General features: G+C 47.4%; 1 protein-coding gene across 1 annotated transcript; it reads right to left on the reverse strand.

Annotated features, from left to right (window-relative positions):
• Positions 1-283: 283 nt before the first annotated feature.
• Positions 284-23154, reverse strand: LOC123369107 (golgin subfamily A member 3-like). Its single transcript, XM_045014468.1, has 6 exons — positions 23130-23154; positions 21006-22692; positions 17289-17487; positions 16017-16081; positions 2544-2667; positions 284-418 (listed from the first exon to the last, which is right to left on the reverse strand). Exons 1-6 carry the CDS (start codon positions 23152-23154, stop codon positions 284-286), a joined length of 2235 nt encoding a protein of 744 aa, XP_044870403.1.

Below are 23154 nucleotides of genomic sequence, written 5' to 3' on the forward strand. Positions count from 1 at the left end.
TTCTTGCTGGTGACTCGGACAGAGGGGAAGGAAGGCGGGTATTGGAATGGACATAAACAACACATCTTGAAGAACAACAATTACAAGCCCTGGCTGGGATGATTTAGTGGGTGTTGGTCCTGCTTTGAGCAGGGGGTTGGACTAGATACCTCCTGAGGTCTCTTCCAACCCTGATATTCTATGATTCTAAGAAGGTGAGTAACCATCTTTTCTTCCTTGAATGATTGTTCACGTCAATTCCAGTCAGGTGACTCCCAAGCTCTCCCATGGGGTGGGGTCGGAGTTAAGGAATCACTGACTGGAGCACCGCTCTGCCAAAAGCTGCATCATCTCTAGCATGCTGGGTGATGGCATAGTGAGTGGTAAACTTGTGCACCGGAGACCAGGTTGCCGCTCTGCAGATCTCCTGGATGGGCACCTGGGCCAGGAAAGTGGCGGACAAGGCTTGAGCTTGTGTCAAGTGAGCCGAAATGACCAGGGCTGGGACCTTGGCAAGGTCATAACAGATACGGATGCAAACCGTAATCCAAGAAGAAATGCATTGTGAGGAGACCTGAAGCCCCTTCATCGGTCTGCCACTGCTACAAACAGCTGGTTCAACTTCCCAAAAGGCTTCGTGTGGTCAGTGTAGAATGATAGCGCTCTCCGGACATCTAGTGAGTGAAACCTCTGCTCCTGGGCACTAGCATGTAGCTTGGGATAGAAAACTGGTATAAAAATGTCCTGGCTGATGTGGAATTAGGATACCACCTTGGGCAGGAAGGTCAGGTGAGGCCTGAGCTGTACTTTGTCCTTGTGGAAGACTGGAGGTGGGTGAGTGGGTTGGAGCTTAACACTTTTAACTCCAACACCCTCCTGGCCAATGTGATGGCAACCAGAAATGCCACCTTCCACAAGAGATACAGAAGGGAAAATGTAGCCAGTGGCTCAAATGGGTCCCCAATTAGTCTATCTAGGACCAGGTTGAAGTCCCAAGCCAGTACCGGTGGGCAGGACTGTGGATATAGCCGTTCCATGCCCTCAAGGAAACAGCCCACCATAGGGTTGGCAAATACTGAGCGCCCCAACTCTCACGGGTGGAATGCCAACATGGCTGTGAGGTGTACTTTGATGGATGATCTGGCCATACCTTGCTGCTTCAGATGCAGTAGATAGTCCAGGATGAATGGTATAGATGCCTGAAGTGGGGTATGTGACTGCAATCGCACCAGCACGAGAATCTTTTCCATTTGGCCAGGTAAGTGGCCCTGGTGGACGGTTTCCTGCTGCCAAGCAGCACCTCCCTCAACGATTCCATGCATTGGCGCTCCACTGGGTTTAATCATGAAGCCTCCAAGCCATGAGATGGAGGGACTGGAGGTCCAGGTGAAGCAGGTGGCCGTGGTCCTGTGCGATCAGATTGGGGAGAAGCAGCAGCGCCATCAGGGTGTCCACTGACAGCTCCAGAAGCATGGTGTACCAATGTTGGCATGGCTATGCAGGAGCCAGCAGAATTACTTCCACCTTGTGTCTGTGGATCTTGAGAAGAATCTAGTGGACGAGTGGTATCGCAGGGAAGACATACAGTAGACGGTTCCCCCAGAGTATCATGAATGAGTCCGAGATAGAGCCCAGACTGTGCTTTTGGAAGGAGTAAAACATTGGACACTCCCTATTGCTTCTGGTGGTGAATAGGTCTACTTGGGGAAACCCCACCTTTGGAAGATGGAATGTATAACGTCCAGCTTAATGGACCGCTTGTGCCTGTGGAACGACATGGTGAGGTGGTCGGCAAACTCATTCCATGTTCTCAGGAGATAGGACGCCTCCAAGTGAATGGAGTGGGCTATACAAAAATCCCACAGCTGGACAGCCTCCCGACAGAGAGGGAAGGAGTGGGCTCCGCCCTGCTTGTTTATGTAAAACATGGCGGTGGAGTTGTCGGTCAAATCCGCCATGCACTGACCTTGCAATATGGTATGGTAGGTCTTGCAGGCTAGTCTCACTGCTCTGAGTTCCTTTATATTGATGTGGAGCGGGATCTCGGATGGTGACCACCTGCCCTGAGTCTGTAGGTCTCCTAGGTGTGCCCCACAACCAGGTGTGACACGTCCATTACTAAGGACATGGATGGTTGAGGGGTGCAAAATAGGATTTCTTCGCAGACCATGCGAGGGTATCTATGACTCATGCTGGTACTATTACTACTGAGTCTAAACTGTCTTGACCCGGGTGATAAGCTGAAGCCTCAGCCTGGCATGCCTGACCACATAGGTGCATGCCGCCATGTGTCCCAGGAGACTGAGGCATGTCCTCATGGTTGTGGTGGGGTATCGTCTGAGAGTCTGAATGATGCCTGACAGTGTTTGGAATCTGGACTCTGGTAGTCCAGCACTGCCCCAATGAATTCTATTCGTTGGGTGTGTGACAACATCAACTTGTCCACACTGAGGAGGAGACCTAGTCTCTGGAAGGGTCTCTCTGACTAACCGGACCTGGGACTCCATCTACTCCCTGGACCGCCCCCAAAGTAGCCAGTCACTGAGGCAGGGATACACCTGTACCTGCCTCTTGCGGAGAAAGGCTGCGACCATGGACATACACTTGATGAACACCCAGGGGGCTGTTGATAATCTGAATGGGAGCACCATGAACTGTATGCAGTTGACAATGAACCTCAGGAAGCATCTGTGGGCCAGCCAAATGGCTATATGAAAGTATGCATCTTTCATGTTGAGGGCAGCGTACCAGTCCCCCGGATCCAGAGAAGGGGTAATTGTGCTCAGGGAGACCATGCAGAACTTCAACCGTACCATGAACTGGTTGAGTCCTCGCAGATCTAAGATGGGTCTGAGACCCCCCTTTGCCTTGGGGATTAGGAAATTATGGGAATAGAATCCCTTGTCCCTTAGCTCCTGAGAAACCTCCTCCACTGCCCCTATGGCGAGGAACGATTGCACCTCCTGGATAAGGAGTTGCTCTTGAGAGGGGTCCCTGAAGAGGGATGGGGAAGGGGGCTGGAAGGAAGGGGAGGAGCAGAATTGGAGAGAATATCCCACTTCTACCACATGAAGAACCCAGCGGTCCAATGCTATAGGGAACGGCGCATGGCAGTAGTGGGACAGACGGTTCAGAAAGTGTGGGGGAAGGATCCGGGATAGTGGCTGGTATGCTGTCCTTGGGCATCCCTTCAAAATCCTTGCTTGGACCCAGACGGTGGCTTGGTCGGGCCCTGCCCTTGGCCAGAGAGAGGGTTTGAAGGTCAATGTCTATTATTCCTGCTCCTACAGCGGTATGTATCCTGCCTCGGGCGGGGCTGGTACTGCCTCTCCTGCTGTTGGGGTTGAGACTTGAAGAGTTTTCTCTGGGTAGCAGGAGTGTGTATCCCCAGAGATTTCATCGTTGCCCTAGAGTCCTTTAGGCTGTGGAGCCTCAAGTCTGTCTGGTCTGAAAACAGCCCTGCACTCTCAAAGGGAAGGTCCTGCAGGGTCTGCTGAACTTCCAGGGGAAGCCCGGAAGCTTGGAGCCATGCGGTTCTCCTCATGACCATCCCAGATGAGATGGTACATGCTGCAGAGTCATTCGAGTTGAGGAAGGCCTGCAGAGATGTCCTGGCCACTGCCTTCCCCTCCTCGACCAGAGCCAAGAACTCAGCCTTCGACTCAGTGGGGAGCAACTCCCTTTATTTGGACATATAGTCTCATGAGCTAAAATCATACCTGCTGTGCATAACTTGTTGGGGTTGGCTATCCTCAGCTGGAGGCCTCCGCGGCATAAAATTTCCTGCCAAAAAGGTCCATACGTTTGGCCTCTTTAGCTTTGGAAGCCAGCGCCTGCTGCCCCTGATGCTCCTTCTCATTTACTGCTGAGACCACCAGGGAGCAAGGTTTATGGGAGAATAAGAATTAATATCTCTTGGAAGGAACAAAGTATTTTCTCTCCACTCCCCTTGCGGAGAGTAGAATGGAGTCTGGAGTCTGCCACAGGGTATTAGAATTGTTGTAAATAAATAGTTTTAATGACTGGCAATGCCACTCTGAAAGGGCCTTCTGGGGTGAGAATGTCCACCATCGGGTCCTCTGACTCGATGACTTCCTCCGCCTGTAGGCCCACATTACAGGAAATACAGCAGAGCAGGTCCTGGTGTGCCCTGTGGTCAATGGGTGGAGGACCTGAAGCTGACACTCCTGCCACTGCCTCATCAGGCAAAGATGACAAGAAAGCCAGTGGGAGTACAGGGTCCTTGTGGCCTCCTATATGTCCAGGTTGCTCCTGGGTAGCATGGATGTCCAGTGGTTCAGCCCGGTCAGATGTGACCTGGGCTATGGGTGGGTCTGAGCCAGTTCCGTTGTCCCCCCTGTAGTATGAGGGGGCAGGCTGGATAGGGTCGCCTGTGTAGCACAAGGGGCAGGTCTATCCACCAGTGACCATGCAGGATGATGCCCCAATGTCACGGACCTAGAAACCCTGGAAGGGGTACCCTGGGCCTGATGGTAAGCTCAGGGGGTCCAGAAGGGCCATTGCGCAGTGGGTGGCCTTGTGGCTGCCAGGTTGACTGTGTGTATATCCGGTGTTTGCTGACCTGTGCCTATTACACCACGAGTAGTAGGAGTTGGCCTCAGAGTCCGAGGATCCTGAGGGCACCGACCACAGCAGTGCCAATGATCCTTGAGCCAGCACTCGGTGCCAAGAAGAGGAAGTTGGGGATCGGAGCAGCGACAATCGTGTAGAGGATCAGTGCTGGCTCTCCCGCGACTTAGACCGGTGCTGCGAGTTCGGTGCCAGAGAATGGCTCCTCTGTTCCGGTGCCATGTCTCGTTGCTGGCCAAGAAAGGGTGACCGTGATCAATGCCAACCCCTCGGTGCCGGAGACACAGATCATTGCGCTCCCTGCTCTGGGCGATCTTGTACTGGGGCTGGTGTCGGGGGGTGTTGCAGCAATGTAGACTGGGAACAGTGCTAGGAATGGTGCTGATCCGGCAAAGAAGGCCAGAGGCTTCTCTCTAACAGCAAGGGGCTGAGGCACAATACTTTCCATAAGTTCCTTTGCAGCCTCGAAAGTGTCTGTGGCAGAGAGGGGTTTCAACTCTGTTCAAGCACTGCCCCAACAGAGAGTCACTGACTGCCAGGCTCAACAGTGCCAACTGGGGTGCTGGAGTCGACAGGATGAGCTCTTGCTGCTTGAATGTTGAGTCCTTTCTCTGAGGCAGCAAAGTCTCCCCGGATGGTCTCACTGTCTGTCCACCTTCTTATGGCGCTTGTGAGGCACTGGGGATGTTGACAGGTGCCGGGGTGCCACTCCGTGCTGTGGTGTGAGGGATCTCCAGTACTGAGGGTCTTTAGCACCAGAGTCCTTTCTCGGTACAGATTTGCGGACTGAAGTCCGGGCACTCTGCACCGTGCTCGGGCCCAGGACTTGGTGGTTGCTGCTGGATGGAGTGCAGCTTCCATTAACAGCTGCTTCAAACCAAAGTTGCGATCCTTCCTAGTCCTGGGCTTGAAAGCCTACAAATCTTACAGCGCTCAGACTGATACACCTCCCCTAGACACCTCAGGCACGAGTTGTGAGGGTCACTATTAGGCATAGGCTTCTTGAATACACTGCAAGATTTAAATCCTTGGGCTTGAGGCATGCCCCGAAGCCCAAGGCAGGGTGAGGGGAGAATGACCCACTCACCAAGTCTATCCTAACTAGAGATAAACTAACTACAAAACAAAAACTGGGTAGGACTCAGTAATAGCTATGAAGTAATAGCTCCGGGCTGCACCTTTGCAACCCCAGTACCTGTTTTAGGCCTTGCTCAAGGCCTGCAGCCTGGGGAGTTGCTAGGCTGGAGCTTCCCACCTCCTTTTGCCTTTCCCCAGCACTGCTCTGCCTCAGGTATCTGTCTCTCAGGCAGCCAGGTCCTTCTCCCTCCAGACTGGAGAGAGAGTGACTCAGCTCCTGACTCTCAGCCTTTTTACCAGGCCTGCTGTGGCCTGACTGGGGCATGGCCCCAGCTGTGGCTGCTTCCCTACTCAGCCTAGGTTTGCTGCTTAGGAGCGGGGAAACTACCCTGCTACAGGCTCACTCATGATTGCTATTAGCAAATATCTCCAATGCTCGAGATGGGACACTAGATGGGGAGGGCTCTGAGTTACTACAGAGAATTCTTTCCCAGTTGTCTGGCTGGTGGGTCACACCCACACGCTCAGCGTTAGATTGCCATATTTGGGGTCAGGAAGGAATTTTCCCCCAGGTCAAATTGGCAGAGACCCTGGGAGTTTCTTGCTTTCCTCTGCAGAGTAGGGCACAGGTCACTTACTGCTTTGAACTAGAGTAAATGGCGAATTCTCTGTAACTTGAAGTCTCTAAATCAAGATTGGAGGACTTCAGTAACTCAGCCAGAAGTTAGGGCTCTATTACAGGAGTGGGTGGATGAGGTTCTGTGGCCTGCAAAGTGCACGAAGTCAGACTAGATGATCATGATTAAAGATACAAGTCTATCACTGAGGTCACAGATTCTGTGACTTTTCATGACCTCCGCCACTTCAGCCCTGTGCTCAGACTGTCAGAGCTCCCTCCCCGGGTGATGGGGCTCAGACTGTCAGCTCTCCTTTACCCTGGCTTCCATGAATTTTTGTTTTACTAACTGCGACCTGTCCGTGACTTTTACTAAAAATAACCATGACAAAATCTTAACCTTAATCATGGTGGCCATGTCTGGCCTTAAAGTCTATGTGTTTATAAACCACATTTGCATCCTACCAGTCCCAAAGGCCCAACTGGTGTCAATCTGCCAATTGCTCCATTGGAGTCAAGAGGACAGACCACAGCATAAAATAAAGAGCCTCAGTACTCCTCAAATCTGTGCTGGCTGCCAATGGCCTCCAGGGGTACTGTGGATACATAAACAAGAACAAACTGTCTTATTACCAGAGGTAGTGGGAAAATAGATTTTCTGTTCTGTGAAAATTTTTTGAGATTTCAAAAAAACAAAAAGATCCATAATCAGGACATAATTTTAAAATTTTCCACAAATCAAAATTTTTTAAATTTTTTGTGTCAATCAAAATGTTTAATTTAGATAAAAATTAAAAATGTTTGAAATCTAAATATAAAAAAATTGAAACGAAAAAAGTCATTTCAAAACAAAAAAAATCAAAAAATTCCATTCTGAAACTAACTGTACAATTTTGTGAAAAAAAATCAATTTTGTCAAAATGGCATTTTCCTACAGGAAATTATTTTGACGAAATTTTGTCATCCAGGTATAGTTATGACACATTAATGGTACTTCTGTGTTATAATGAACTTCCAAACACATCATGAGTGAACAATTAAGGTTGCCCAGTGCCTTGGATCCTTCCAGAGCACCAAGTGCACCTAGACTTAAATCTCTGAAAGGCAGGAAGTTCAGAATTAATGTAACACAAACTTAAACCTCTGAAAACCATGAAATACAGAGTTAATATCCATGCCTCCCCCACAAAACAGCCTTAATTCTTTAAGTGATGCTCCACCAAACCAATAACACACACTAGCGTTCTGCCATGAGAGATACTATATAACACTCTGGAAACAGAAAACAAGAACACTGTAGGTCACAGTCTAACACCTCTTTTCTACGGCAAAATTCAGTTGTAGGTCAGGTGTAGCAAACAGGAGCTACCAACCCCTGGCCTACACCCCAACACTGAGGCTGCTCCACACAAACCACCCCTGATAGGCAAACGGTTCCCTCCCCTTCACCCGTGCACTGAGAATTCCTTCTGAAACTTTGCTTTCACTTACCCCTCACTATGCCTCAGAGACCACAGCATGTGTGTGACCAGATTACTGACAACCCCCTCGGCTACTGACACAGGGTACGTCTTCACTACCCGCCGTATCGGCGGGTAGCAATCGATTGCTCGGGGATTGATATATCGCGTCTCATCTAGACGCGATATATCGATCCCCGAACACGCTCCTGTCGACTCCGTAATTCCACCAACCCGAACGGCGGTAGCAGAGTCGACATGGGGAGCCGCGGACATCAATCCCGCGCCGTGAGGACGGTAGGTAATTCGATATAAGATACTTCGACTTCAGCTATGTTATTCACGTAGCTGAAGTTGCGTATCTTATATCGATTTTCCCCCGTAGTGTAGACCTGCCCACAGTCTAATGACCTCAGCACTTGAACAATCCATACTAAATCCCTCAAGTTACACATGCATCTCTCCTCAAATCACAATCACAGCTCTTACAAGCTGCTCCAACTAATCCCTCCATCATTCAGTACAGTTGCCTTCACTGTGTTAAGTGCACTGTATTAAATGGTGGAGGGATTAGTTAGAACAGGTTGGCAGAGCTGGCGGATCTCTAGATGATGCAAATCAGCCATAGCTCCACTGCAGCCAGTGGGGCCAGATCTCCAGGTGGGGTCAATCGTCTGTAGTTCCCCTAGAGTCAATGGAGTAGTGGCAATTTACATCAGAGGAGGACCTGGCCTACTGAGTGCACCGATATTCCACCACTGCTATCACTAGTTCACCACTGGGAATCCTGGTGTAGACAAGGCTCTGGAGGTTACTGGCATGTTTGCCATGCTTCCAATTAGCCTGCTCTGAACAGTTTTATTTCAGGTTTATGTAGGTTCTCTGCCAGGTCACATGTGACACCTTGGTGACAATTCACCGTTTCACTAATGGACATTTTTGGCACAGCAAAGTTTGTGGCTGCTAAGGAGAGTAAGAGCTTCCTGAAAGGAACCTTGGAACATTTAGAAAAAATCCTTATAGATAGCTGAAAATGTTCATTTTACCGTTTTGGTTTGCAATAAATCTGTTGTTCCAGAGAACAATTCCAAAATCTGCAGTGACGTCATCACTGAGTTGAATGGTATTTTCTTTGGGTGTTCCAAGCAAACTTTGACTAACATGAATGTTAAATTAAGGCACTGCAGAATATCCTCCAACTCCTTTGGCTGCAGAGCATCCTCTGCATTTTCTGTCTGACGTCTGCGGATACAGCAAAGAAAATAGTGTTGAAAACTCAACTCTTCAATAATTTATGGCATTTTAATTTTAAAATATCATTTCAAACCAACAAAATATGGGACTGTTAGCATATTAGCCAAGCATTGCACAGAACAGTGACAGAGATCGGGGGCCCCTTGCTCCAGGAGCTGAACACAGTGACTGACATCAAGGCCTTGTCCAACCTGGTACAGTACACATTGTGACTGAGATCAGAGCCCTGACACACCTGGTGCTGCACAGACACAGAGTGAGAAACAGTCCCTGCCTTACAGAACTCACTGTCTAAACAGATGAAGGGTTATTATCCACAGGTTATAAGCAGGGCCGGCTCTAGGTTTTTTGCTGCCCCAAGCAAAAAAATTTTTGGCTCCCCCACCCTGAATTTTTTTTGCTTTTACATATGTTTGCACTTTGCAGTTTTGTTTTGAGTGTTTAAAATTAAAAAAAAATGAAAACAGAATTTGTAGTTAGTGAAACAAAACCATTTCCTACTAATGTAATTTTAACATTTAATTTTAACAAAGCCCTCCTGCCTGGCCCAACTCTTACCTTGCTGCAGATCTGGCCCGAGGCGGATTCAGCTCCAGTCACCACTGCTCCCAGGGCCAGGGGTTGGGGCTGCTGCTGGATCCCAGCCCCACTCATCCTTGGTCTTCGCCTTGGCCCTGGCATGAGCTGGGCTCAGCCCGGGCTTCCGCTCCGCTCCCCTCTCCCGTCCCCTGGCAGGAGGCGGCACAGAGGGGAGGAGGCGAGGAAAAGCCAAGAAAGAGCAGCCCACCCGGGCATCATGCCCCTCCCGTCCTCTGCAGCTGGAGCAGGGACGCACTACCGGCTCCCTCCTGGGCGGTGGCCGCTGCCTGTGGGAGAGCAGCGGGGACAAGCCGAGGAGGAGCGGCCCATCCTCTGCAGCCGGGGAAGGGCCGCGCTACTGGCTCCTGCCGCTCTTCCACAGTCAGCGGCCACCACCCCCAAGACGGAGCCGGTAGCACAGCCCTGCCCCGGCTGCAGAGGACGGGCCGCTCCTCATCTTGTTCACGCCACTCTCCTGCGGTCCAGCGGCCACCCCCACTCCCTAGGCAGGATCCGGTAGCGCAACCCTGCCCAGCTGCAGAGGACAGGCTGCTCCTCAGCTTGCAGCAGCGCAAACCAGGGCCGCCCAGAGGATTCAGGGGGCCTGGGGCAAAGCAATTTTGGGGGCCCCTTCCATAAAAAAAAGTTGCAATACTATAGAATACTGTATTCCTGTGGGGGGCCCTGTGGGGCGCGGGGAAAATTGCCACACTTCCCCCCCCCCCCGTTTGCCCCAGGAAAAATAAACATTTAAAAACCTTCTGCATCTCAGCACAAACCCAGTTTTGAGAATTTCTTTTCAAGTCACCTTTACAAGGTATCACTGGTTCTCAGCATCAGCTAGTGCTAAAAGGCACTAAAGCTCATTAAAAAGGTTGTACAAATATTTTCCATCAAAACTTTTTTTGGATCGAAAACTAGGGGTTTTTAAAAAGCAGAAAAAAATCACGTCTGCTTTCTTTCAAAATTTGTTGTGGTTTTTCTAATTGAAAAAGCTGAAATAATCTGCCAAAACCTGACCATGATTTGGGGTTTCAGAAGTGTGTGGCCAAATATTTGCTGCTTGCTGTGTTTGATTGTTTAAAGGAACAATAAAAAAATTCTGCTTAAAAAAAATCCAAAACTTTTTAATTTTAATGGAGTTACATGGCTTGCCTCCTTGATCTTCTCTGGCAAAAGCACACACAACAGACAGACAAAGACTTTCCTCCCTCCCAGATTTGAAAGTATCTTGTCTCCTTATTGGTCCTGTTGGTCAGGTGTCAGCTAAGTTATGTGATCTTCTTAACCCTTTACAGGCAAAAGAGGAATTCACCCTTAACTGTATGTTTATGACACACTCTAAAAGCTTATCAGATGTCACTGCTCAATCTGACAGGGGCCCGAGTAAGCCAAAGTTCTTCCAGCCCTTCTGGAAGGGTTTCATCTTTGGTCAGAAGGACTTGTCTGCCTGCTGAATCAAAAGAAGGCCCTGAGTCAGTTTAAATGTGGACTTTTTATGCCAAACATCCTTTCTTAGTCAGTTGGTCTCTGGAAAACCGAGTTTGAACCGGTTTATGCAAGCGTCCCCAGGCATGGTACCTCTCTGGAGGTCCTTACAACCTGAGTGATTCACTTTAAATCACCATCCACTGCTTTTAGTTCCTGAAGGAGCTGTGGTATCATTCTGTTGGAAAGCTTAAGGAACTTAGTAGAACAACGGATGTGTATTCACCTATGTCAGCTATTTTGCTTATCTTGTTTGGCTCCGGGGGCCAAGTATATGTTGGCTCCCCAAGTATATACAGCTGTGTTCCCATGTATGTCTCCAAGATATTTAATACAAAGGGTCAACAGATGTACCTTGTTTCCCCTTCAGAATGACAAATGTATCCTCAACAGCTGTATGTATCTTGTAGCCCCCACAAAATGATATATGTATCCTGCGTACCCAATTATCTCCTAATAGATGCATGTACAGGGTCTATAGGTCAGCCAAATGATGTAAAAAGACATAAGCAAAGTTGTTTGTTACCGGCTATAAAGGTAGGCCGCTTGGCCATGAAAGGTGTGTCTCTCCTCTGGCATTAGCCGATGAGAACACCCGCTCAGCTGACCGATCAATAAAGGGTGTGGTACTCGTCTTCCTGTCTCCGTGCCTCCTTGGTGTAATTAGGTAAGCTCCGGGGGGAAACGAGCCCTATTTGGCTAACAATTCCCCCTCACTCTCCTCCACTGCCCCAAGTTGCATACAGTCCCTGGCCCACAGTGATACATACACCATTCATAAGCTTAATACAGTATGTACCCCCAGAGATACTGCACGAGGTTGCATCATATGTCCTAACAACCTAGTATGATATTAGTTTCTTTTGTAGCTGCATTGTATTGTTGACACATTCATTTTGTGATTCACTATAATCCCCAGATCCTTTCCTGCGGTACTACTGCCTAGCTAGTTAGTCCCTATTTTGTAGTTATGCATTTGATTTTTCATTCCTAAGTGTAGTAATTTGCACTTGTTTTTACTGAATTTCATCTGCTGATTTCAGACCAATCCTCCAATTTATCAAGGGCATTTCAAATTCTAATCCTGTCCTCCAAAGTGCTTTCAACCCCTCCCAGCCTGGTGTCATCTGCAAATTGCCTAAGTGAACTTTGGACTCCATTATCCAATTGATTTATGAAAATATTGAATAGTGCTGGACCCTGTGGGACTGCTGGACACATTTACCACTTTGAAAGTGTATCATTGATAACTGTTCTCCAACCAGTTTTTCACCCACTATTTCCCTACCTGCACATGACTGAGCCATAGAAGGCAGGCCAAGCACATACTTGGCTAAAATAATGTAGAAATATCTTGTGGTTAATCTGAAGAGCAGAAATACACTATTTTTCTTCTTTGCCCAAGGAGTGACTCAGTGATAGGTCAGAAGGAGGAATGTGCTCATCCCATCCAGCAAAAGTAATAGTTTCAGCCAGATATCTAGGCACTGGGACAGAGGCTGGGTGAGAAGCTGAGGGTTAAGGTAAGCAAGCCATATTTAGCAGGTGCCCCCTATGAGACTGAACTCAGGCCAGTGGGCCATTCAGGCTAGGCACAAGGAGCATACAGAAGCCTGTGTGGTAACAACTAAAGCTGGGTGATTTTTTTTGTTCAATCAAAACAACATTTAAGAAAAAATGTGCAGAAAAATGTTGTTTCATTCAACTTTTCCACTTAAATTAAAGTCTTTAAAAATGGTTTTCATTGAGCGTTTCCTCTCTTAGCCTTTCCTTCTCCTCGCCTCCTTTTCCCTCTCGGGGCGGGGAGAGAAAAAGGTAAAGAAGGAGAAAAAGAAGGCGGGGTAGAGGGGTAACAACAAATTGAAAACCTTGGAGGCTTTTTTGGTTCTTGTTTCACCAAGCAAAAAACCAAAAACAAACAAACAAATAAAAACCCTGCTACACGTTCCAAATGAAATGAGATGAGATTTTTTTAGAATCCCTGACCCATCCTGCTCCTTTTGCCCTGACAACCACCTCCCCAAGACCCCCCCCAATCCAACCCCCCTTTCCCTGGCCCCTGACCCCCCCCCCACCACAGAACCTCTGCCCCCTCCCTGCCCCCTGAGTGTCCCCGGGACTCCCTGCCCCTTAGCCAACCCCACGGCCCCGGCTGCTTACCCCCACCTCATTGCGTGCGTCGAGAAGCGGCCCTGCACAGCGCTGCAGCCGCATGGCTCCCAGAGAGGGCTGAGCTCTTCCCCGCTCAGAGCCGTGTGGTAAGGGGAGGAGCCGCTCGGCTCGGAGCTCGCAGCCCCACCCTCTTACCACGCGGCTCTGAGCAGTGCGGAGCTCAGCCCCTCCCCCCCCGCCCGGAGCCAGGCGGCTGCAGCGCTGTTTAGGACGCGCTGAGGCACCGGGCGCGAACAAGCGAAGGAGGAGCAGCCCATCTTCTGCAGCCAGGCAGGGCCGCACTACCGGGTCCCGCCGCTCTTCTGCGGTAAGGGGCCATCCCTCTCCCCCAAGTGGAGCCGGTAGCACGGTCCTGCCCTAGCTGCAGAGGACAGCCTGCTCCTGCTTGGCTTGTTCACGCCGCTCTCACGGTCAGTGGCTACCCCCCCCCCCCCGCAAGCGAGAGCAGGTAGCGCGGCCCTGCCCCGGCTGCAGGGGACAGCCGCTCCTCGGCTCGCAGCGGCGGGATGAGCTGGGGCCCCAGCCTTATGCCGCCCCCTATATTTTGCCGCCCTAGGCACCTGCTTGTTTAGCTGGTGCCTAGAGCCGCCCCTGGTTATAAGTGGGGAAGTGGGGCCCAGAGAGACTAAGTGACTTGCCTAAGGGCATGGCTACACTTGCAGATGTACATCACTTTGAGTTAAACCAGCCTTTAGAGGGCACAGTAGGGAAAGCACTGCAGTCTGTCCACACTGACAGCTGCAAGCGCACTGGAATGGCCATATTTGTGGCACTTGCAGCAGCATTGGGAGTGGTGCATTATGGGCAGCTATCCCAGCATTCAAGTGGCTGCAACATGCTTTTCAAATGCGGGGGGTGGGGTGGAGTGTGACAGGGAGTGTGTATGTGGGGGCGGGGAGAGAGAGTGGGTTTTTGGGGTGCTGAGACTGTGTCAGTTCACTGTCTTGTAAGTTCTGCTATCACCCCCTCCCTGCCCCCCTGCCTCTCTCTCACACACTCACAGCAAGCAGCATTCCACAGTAATGGTTGCTTTGTCCCGGAGCAGATAAGCATGCTGGCTGTCAGAAACAGAGCTTTAAAAGGGGATAGTCACATACCTGCAGCGATTCCAAAACAATGACAAGAGTGGCCACTTGACTTAAGGGGATTATGGGACATTTCCGGAGGCTGATCACAGCGCAGTAATGCAACACTTCGTTCACACTGAGGCTGGGGTGTTTCAGCCGGGGTGCAGCAAGCGTTATGCTTCTCGTGGAGGTGCATTACCAGGAGCACTCCAGCTACCGAATCCAGGTGCTCTACATGCCTTGCCAGTGTGGACGGGTCGGGAATTAGGGCACCTGGGGCTGCTTTAATGCGCTCTAACTCGCAAGTGTAGCCAATTCCTAAGTTACTCAAGGAATCTACTGCAGAGATGGGAACTGAACCCAGAACTCCTGAGTCCTAAGACTTATCTACACTGCAGATTTGCCCCAGTTCTAACCGTCAGTTACCAAAAGCCCCACTACTGACAAGGCCTTGGACTAATGCCTTAGCCACACAGATTTCTGTCTCCTCTGAGCAGTAAACTACCCTGAATAGAGCCTGATTCTCCATTGCCATGCAGCTGATGGAGTTGTGCAAAGTGGCTGTCAGATACCGCTCTTCTGATCCGGTAGGATTTGACACCTACCTGGCATAGGTGTAAACAACAAGGAACAGGGCAGGGGAGAATTAAATCCAATGTGTTTATATTAGCAGACTTTATTTTCAACAGCAGAAACTACTAGTAAGAGAACAGCCAGATTTCTTACCATAGGAAATGTAACCGAACCCACTCACGATATTTAACCAGTCGGCTGGCTCTATGGTCAGTGTGGACAAGGAGCAGCTGTGTTAAGCAGCATGGTTAAATCCAACTGGGCCCAAAGTTTAACGGGAACTAGCTGACATGACGCTGAAGGTGACTTGCCTTAGAGTAAAATTTCCACAAGCACCTAAATGACTGAGGATCATAGAGACCCATTTTCAAAAGTAATGCGGGGTCAGACCCTCAAATGTATTTCAGAGCTTAAAGATGCAGATGGGCTCCTAGTGCACTTTCAAAAGCACTGTTTAGACACCCAACTCCCATCAAAATCTTCCCTGCCTGCCAGGGGATTTGGAAGGACAAACCCATTAAAGATTGTGAGGTGTCCAGATATTAAGGCAATGGGGACCAGTTAAGTACCTGAGATAGACAGAGGTCAGTTGGGGTCAGAACTAACTCTCAGTACCTCTGTCTCTGAGGGCCCAGTGACAGTGCTTAACCAGGCACTGAATGACTAAGTTACACACAGCTCCAAACAGTCTTGAGCCTCTGCTCCACCCAGGGGAGCGCTCAGAGTATCCTAGGTGGGGCCGGCGAGTGCTAAGCATCATGAGATGTCTCTGATCACATCTCATAGCAGTGTAGGGCCACATTCAGACACAAGAGGCAGCAGAGGGCAGTCAGGACCCTGGCCCTGTCTGAATCCCCACCTCCTGGCCCCACTCTTCTCCAGTGGTGGGAGCTCCTCACATGGATCTGTGGATCGAAGTTCTGTTGAGCCCCAGGGACACCTGCAGGCCCAGGACCCAGGTCCCAGGTCCAAAATTCCTATGGAACTGAGACTTTTCAGTCTCTGTTTTGAGCAGTCTTGAGAAGTCTAGGCCACACCAGCTCCACGGTGTTATCTGGGCAGAAGGGCACTATCACTTTCTCCTCTTTCTCCCTGGGATGTTGGTGGCTCACTTCTGTTTCTTCACCACCTTGTTGAGAAGTCTGAGTGTGAACTACTCACCTGGTACCAAGCCAATCGTCTGTCCTTCTGGTGATATCCACCAAAACTACATTGACATCACTTTCCTGAAAGGACAGAGGGCACATAGCGTGAAAACAGATCAACTTTAGAGCTCATCAAAAATTACATTTCTTTTCCATGGAGACTTTCAACATTTTGTCCAGAGAAAGAAAGAAAACCCAGTGTTTTCAGGTGAAAACCAAAACCTTTTTGATTTTGGGATATTTGTGTCTTCTATGAAGAATCAAAATGTTTACACCAAAAGCAAAAAAACTAAACAAAACCCCAACACAAAACCAAGTTTTCTTGAAAACCCAAACTTCTTTGAAAAACAGTTCTGACAGAAAATTTTCAGTGAGCTCAAGTCACCCTTATCCTCCCACACGTTGCAGGTCCCTGCACCCCACACAGCTCAGTCACACCTAAGGATCACGTCTTCCATGCCCAAAATATTTACCATGTGTCTTGATCCAGCTCCCATTGAAACCAATGGACAAATGCTCATTACATTGGTGTAATAGCACCACTAGACTTAAAGCTGATTAAGTTCAAGGATGGGGATTGAGCCTGATGCTATTCAGTTAGACAAGCCGTGATGGAAAGGCTTGGGTTGGGAAACAAGGAATGAAACCCAAGCAAAACATCTCGCCATGGGCTCTTGCAGGAAGTTACTAGGGCTGCTCAAAATTTTTCCTTCAACATTTTTCCCCCCAATAGAAAATTGGATTTTTGACTAAATGAAATTTTCATTGAAGGTATCTGCTTTTCTCAAAATATTACATTTTTTTTGTCAAATACAACAACCCCCCCTCCCCAAAATGGGGTTTGGGGTTTTTTTTTTTTTTTTTTTAGTTTTGGTCATTTTTGGCTCAAAAAAGTTTGGGGCTCAGTTGCTGAAATCTGAAAAAGAATTCAGCATTTGGGTTTTTGTCTTTTTGATGAAAAGTCAAATTTTCTGCCACGGATTTTGACAAAATTTATTTTTTCCTGCCTTTGTCTAAATTTTCAGATAGTATTTAAGTGGAACACACTAAGTTCCCCTCCCCTCCCTCTCTCTTCTCCACTCACCCCCCATACCAATTCCCAGATTCAGTTCTAGTGACCTTAGATCCCTGTGTCCCCTAATATTTGACTCCTTCCTTTATTTTGTTTTAATTGAAATTTTCTATAAGAAAAACAAAGATTTTCTGACCAGCAAGAAGACACGTCTTAGGAAATAAAGATTAAGGAGAGGTAGACTCATTAAACATGCTTGTTGTCTGCTAGCCTTACGTTTATTCCGTGACCTTCTGTTAGGTGATTGGTGATCCGCTGGTAGATGTTGCTCAAGAGAAACTGCAGCGGCACCTGAATCTGAGGAACATGCTCTCTGCAAAAATTCTTCAGGGCAAGCATCTCAATGACTTTCTCTGCCAGAGGAGCGCAGCTCCCGATGAAGGTCTGATGGGCTTTTATCATTGCCAGAACGTCCCTGTACAAATGAGATATAGCTCCATGTTAATAAAAGTCTGCACTTGGGAAGGTATTTGCTGTGGGCAGTGTGGTTTGTATTTTTAAACTGCACTACCATTATTATTATGGCCCAAGGAGCTGGTATCTAAGGTATAAGGAAAATAATTCTCTCCAATACGAATGCTTTCCACTGATTTGCAAAGGAAAAGAAAAATTGGGCATGTGATATTTTTGGCCTCTTTAGGATGGAGTCACTTGTAAGACAGCATGTTGTATTTTGCACATGCCTAGAATGTGATATTTGAACATCTATAAAATTACTGATTATACACAGGAGTGGTTCTTGGTGAATTCATCAACTTGCAGATTGGTTAAGAATAACTACTTGTCCTGATCTGAGATACACTGTCTAAGGTAAAAGTAGACGTGCAAAGAAGAGAAGGTTACTCACCCTGTGCAGTAACTGAGGTTCTTTGAGATGTGTCCCCCTGTTAATGCTCCACTTCAGGTTTCTGTACAATGATTAACTACCCTCACTATTCAAACTTTATGCTATTTCTAGTCTGAATTTGTCTAGCTTCAACATCCAGCCATTGGCTCTTGTTATACCTTTGTCTGCTAGACTGAAGAGCCCTTTATTACCAGATTGCTGTTCCCCGTGCAGATACTTATAGACTGGTATCAAGTCACCTCGTAATCATCTCTTCGTTAAGCTAAATAGATTGAGCTCCTGGAATCTCTCACTATAAAGCCTTTACAATCCTTTAATAATTCTCCTTTCTCTTCTCTAAACCCTCTCCAATTTCTCAAAATTAGTAAACTAACACTCCCTGGGCTCAATAAAAAGGGGTTATCCTAATTAAATTCTACTCCAATGTTGCCTATGACATTTATCAAATTGGCAAACTTGGTTTACTAGATTTCAACTTTAAAATCTAAAATCAGCAAATTCATAACACAGACACTCCTCCCATTCAGCACAAAACCTTAACAGTGACTTCATAAGCCTTATGTCTTCATGACCTTCATGATCTGTTATAACAACAGCTCGGCACATCTGACTTTCACATGGCCCATGTGTCTGTGAAATGATTCTGCTTTAACACACCTGAACTCAAAGGAAAATGAGACAATTCACCAAAAGGGATGAGTTTTTCCTCTCTCATTATTCTCTCTGTGTCATTATTCAATAGTTCAGATAGTACTCAGAGTTACGAACTTGTGTTTGTTTTTTCCTGTTAATCTGAACTCTACCACCCAGCCTGAACCATGGTGCAGCTACTTCTGCACCATAATGATGATGGATTTTTTAAAATCAATGATTTAAATAAATTCACAAAAAATATAAATCCAGAAGAAACCCAGATAATTCCTAGCTCTTACATAGTGTTTTTGCTCTGTAGATCTCAGACTGGAAATAAGGTGTAAATGTTTAACTGTGAAAATAATGAACTGTTGGAACAATTTACTAAAGGTTGTGGTAGATTCTCCATCACTGACAATTTTAAAATTAAAATTAGAAGGTTTTCTAAATGATCTGCTCCAGGTCAAACAGGAATTAATTCAGGGAAGTCCTGTGGCCTCTGTTATACAGGAGTCAGACTACATGATCACAGTAGTCTTTTCTGGCCTTGGGACCTATGAATCAAAGCACTTTGCAAGAGAGGCCCCATCATTATCCCCATGTTACAGATGGGGCAGAGGAAATGAAGTGATTTGCCCAAAGTTTCCCAGCATACCAGGGCAGGAGTAGAAGCCAGGTCTTCTGGGTCCCAGGCCAGTTGCTTTAACCACTAGCCCACACAGTCTTCAGTGATACTACTTCATTTGGAGACAGCAAGCAAAGTGCTTCCAAATCACTATATCACAAAATAACTATGTCAAATTTTGCTAGATGAAAGAACTACAATGTTCTTTCACAGATTTCTGTTGTACACTTACGTTTGCTTGTTTTTATCCTGCCTCAACTGAGCGAAGGGGAGCGACCATGTGTCTTGTGAAGTTAAAGGGTCCTCTGCCTTTTCAGATGGTTCCCTTTGAACTGCATACAGCAAAGGAAGCAGCCAGATCCAACATGTACTCCTAGAGGCTGAGGCACTTTGGATGCAAACATGCTTCAGAGCTAAAACACACTTCCTGCAATGATGGATGTGAAATGTAAAACAAGCAAAAAAAAATCCCTGTTATTCAGACAAACTGTATCCACAATTATGTCAGTGCGGCTCTTGATGAGTTTGAGATTCATCTGCAATCTGGGTGGCTGGCTGGACAGCAGGGTGAAGTGTTGCATCGCAAGAGCAGGAACGAAGTCCAAGCAGAGAGAGACAGCGTGTGTGTGTGTACATCTCTCTTTATTCATTTCCCAGCATGCTCTTATATACAATATGGTAGTCAATCAATTACTAATTGATTAATCAAATTAACACAGCTGCAGCTGTAACCCATAGGGTAATTATCATTCTACACACCTGTCTACCTATTCACAATTAGCTGGCCAATGAGAACAAGCCCAAGGTCAGCCCTTCACACACAATTTCCAACCCAGAAGTCTTCAGCATCTCACATTCAATCCCACATCTCCCCCCTTTATTTACAATCAAAAGAAAAGGGAAAAGGAAAGCAAGATAAAAACATTCACCAAACATTTTCAACTTATAACAGCATAACACCACAATCTATCTTAATCAAATATTATGTTATTCATAAAACATTTGCAACTCATAACAGCATAACATTATAACCTATCATAAACCAAAAATTAAAACTTTATAAGATCAACCTATATGACCATTCAATCCTTAACATATAATTTCAAAAACATCAAATGAACAAAACAAAACACAACTTATAACAGCATAACACCACAATCTATCTTAATCAAATATTATGTTATTCATAAAACATTTGCAACTCATAACAGCATAACATTATAACCTATCATAAACCAAAAATTAAAACTTTATAAGATCAACCTATATGACCATTCAATCCTTAACATATAATTTCAAAAACATCAAATGAACAAAACAAAACACAATAAACAAATGATGTAACCTCTGCAGGCCCCCCCCCCCTTTTTTTTTTTTTTTTTTTTTTTTTTTGGACCCTCAGCTGTCAGGTGATCAAACTGACACTGAGGGTGGGGGGGGTCTTAAGGAAAAAACATCAAACCACATGACAACACAACAACAATTCTGGCCAGAAAACAGACAACACAAAACATAACAAGGAACATAAAACATAAATCTTAATTCTAAATAATAATTGCATGGTACCACACAGATTTTCTTTCAAACACAAAAAATCATCTCAAGTGAGTAATTCATTCATGGAGGATCAGACAGAAAAAGTCCTGGCAGAGCTAACAAACAGCTCTCCTCCGGGGGCTCTGGTTCCGCGACATCTGAGCGCGTCTCGTGAGGCTCCTCCGCATCTGCCTGCCGTCACTCCGGAGGACGCAACCAAGGCCGGACCCACCTCGCTGGCATCCACCTGGGACCCGCATCAGTGGCAACACACACATAACCCCTGCCCCACGTTAGCAAATCAACTGGTCCTTTCCATATTTGCTGCTGATAATCAAACCATTTGACCGAGGGTCGGGGGGCCGCACCCTGCTCTTCCCCAGTCATCCCGCTGACATGTTTAATCGCGGGGGGCGCCTGGCTGTTTTTACCAAGATGTAACCAATTAAGCACGTAAAGAGCTTGCAGCAACCGAGCGGCAGGCGTCTTATCCAAGGTGTCTGCCCGCTCACTACAAATCCCCCCTTTTTGTCTTAAAAGGAGCGCCTTAAAAGAGACATGAGCACGTTCAATAATAGCTTGTAGTTTGTCTGCTTCAGCCTGAAGGGTGTGAACAAGCAATTCTTTGGCTTGTAGCTCCTTCTTAATTTCACTCAGCTCAAGAACAGCAGCTCTATAATGACGACGGTTATGTGCTGCATCTACTTTGGCTGCCGCAACCTGCTTTTGAAGGTTATTAACTTTTGACTTTTCTCTTTCTAAGGCAGTCTGTAAAGCTTGAATATTTAGGACTGCTTGAACCCGGAGATTCAGCTGCACCAGGTCTGCCTCTCTCTCTGCTAGTACTGTTTCGAGGATGTTGCTGTGCTCTCGCAAAGCAATGTTAGACTGACCAAAACCAGTGAGCTTCCCCCGTTCATGTTCCAGTTCGAGGGCCAATTTCTTGTTTATTTCTTCCAAACGTTTTATCTGTCTCCTGAAACCTCTAGATTCTCGAAGCTCCTGGCTGGTGAGTGAAATTACTTCTTGCAGCTCTTTCTCCGACATCATCTTACTGTGGCTAACAGCCTGCAGCTCTATTTCCAAAGCTTGAATCCGTTCATGGGAAGCCTGGTTATTTCCTCCATCAGCGATTTGTGCATCCTGTTCTTTTTGCACTGACTGGAGGTGGCTTTCTAACTCCACTATCTGCTGGTGAACCTGGGATACTTCCTTCTGAAGTCTTGAGCATTCAACATCAATGGACTGCTTTTCACTTCGAAGTTTCAGTAACTCCCGTTTTAATTCTTTCACTTCCAAATCCAGCCGCTTTTTTGTAGATTTTAATTCACTAATCAGCTGGTCCTGTGAACTTGCATCTCTTTGATAAGCTTCCACCATTACCTTTTGCTGTAAGAACTGCTCCTTTACTTTTTGGGTCAGTTTCTTCAGGCTGGCACTTTCCTGTTGCAGATTTTCCAACTGGCTCAATTGTGCCAAGATATCTGATGCTGCCTCAGTACTTTCACCTAAGAAGTTTGCTCCTTCATCAAGTTCTTCTTTGCTTGCTTTTGCTGCCTGCAGAGCTACCTCTAGGACAATCTTCTCATTCTGCAAATATTGGATCGTGTCATCCTTAGAAATAACATCACCCTGGAATTCCTCTAACCTGGCCACCAGCTCATCATATTGAGTCTGTAGGTCATTTAGGGACTGCTCTTTGGTGTGCAATGATTCTTGGGTTAAGGTGAGCTGCTTCATGAGCACTAGACGCTCTTGCTGTAAAGATTCAAACTGTAGATCTCGCTGATGCAGAATCAATTTAACCTGTTCCAGTTCTTGCTCCAGTGTTACTGCAAAATCAGCCATTTTCTGAAGTTGTCTTCTCTCATCCTCAAACTCCTCCAATCGTCTCTGCACGGTGAGCCATACTGGACTCAGGGAGAAAACCTCCTTATCGCCCTGAGCCACCGATTTCCAGAGCTCACAGCCCAACCGCTCTCAAACAGTTTTATTACTTGATTGAACGGAAAGTCCCCCTCTTCGTCCCCACCGCAACAGGCGGGATAACGCATCAGAGGGGAACTTTTCTCCCCACCGCTCCGTGATGCGTATCAAATCTGCTGACGCAGCAGTTCCCATATTAGCTGCTCACTTCTTGGTTCGAGTGTGCCTCTCTTGTCAGATGCCCTGCGGCTCCCAGCCGCTCGCTCGAACACCCTGCGGCTCCCAGCCACTTGTCAGGTACGCCTCCTTTCTTCGGACGCCCCGCGGCTTCCCAGCCGCTCACTCGGACGCCCTGCGGCTTCCCAGCCGCTCACTTGGACACCCTGCGGCTCCCAGCCGTTTGTCAGGTACGTCTCCCTGATTCGAACGTCCCGCGGCTTCCCAGCCGCTCGTTCGGATTCCCTGCGGCTCCCAGCCGCTTGTCAGGCACGCCTCCTTTCTCGGACGCCCTGCAT

The sequence above is a fragment of the Mauremys mutica genome, chromosome 4 (genome assembly GCF_020497125.1).
Source record: "Mauremys mutica isolate MM-2020 ecotype Southern chromosome 4, ASM2049712v1, whole genome shotgun sequence".
Taxonomy (NCBI): domain Eukaryota; kingdom Metazoa; phylum Chordata; order Testudines; family Geoemydidae; genus Mauremys; species Mauremys mutica.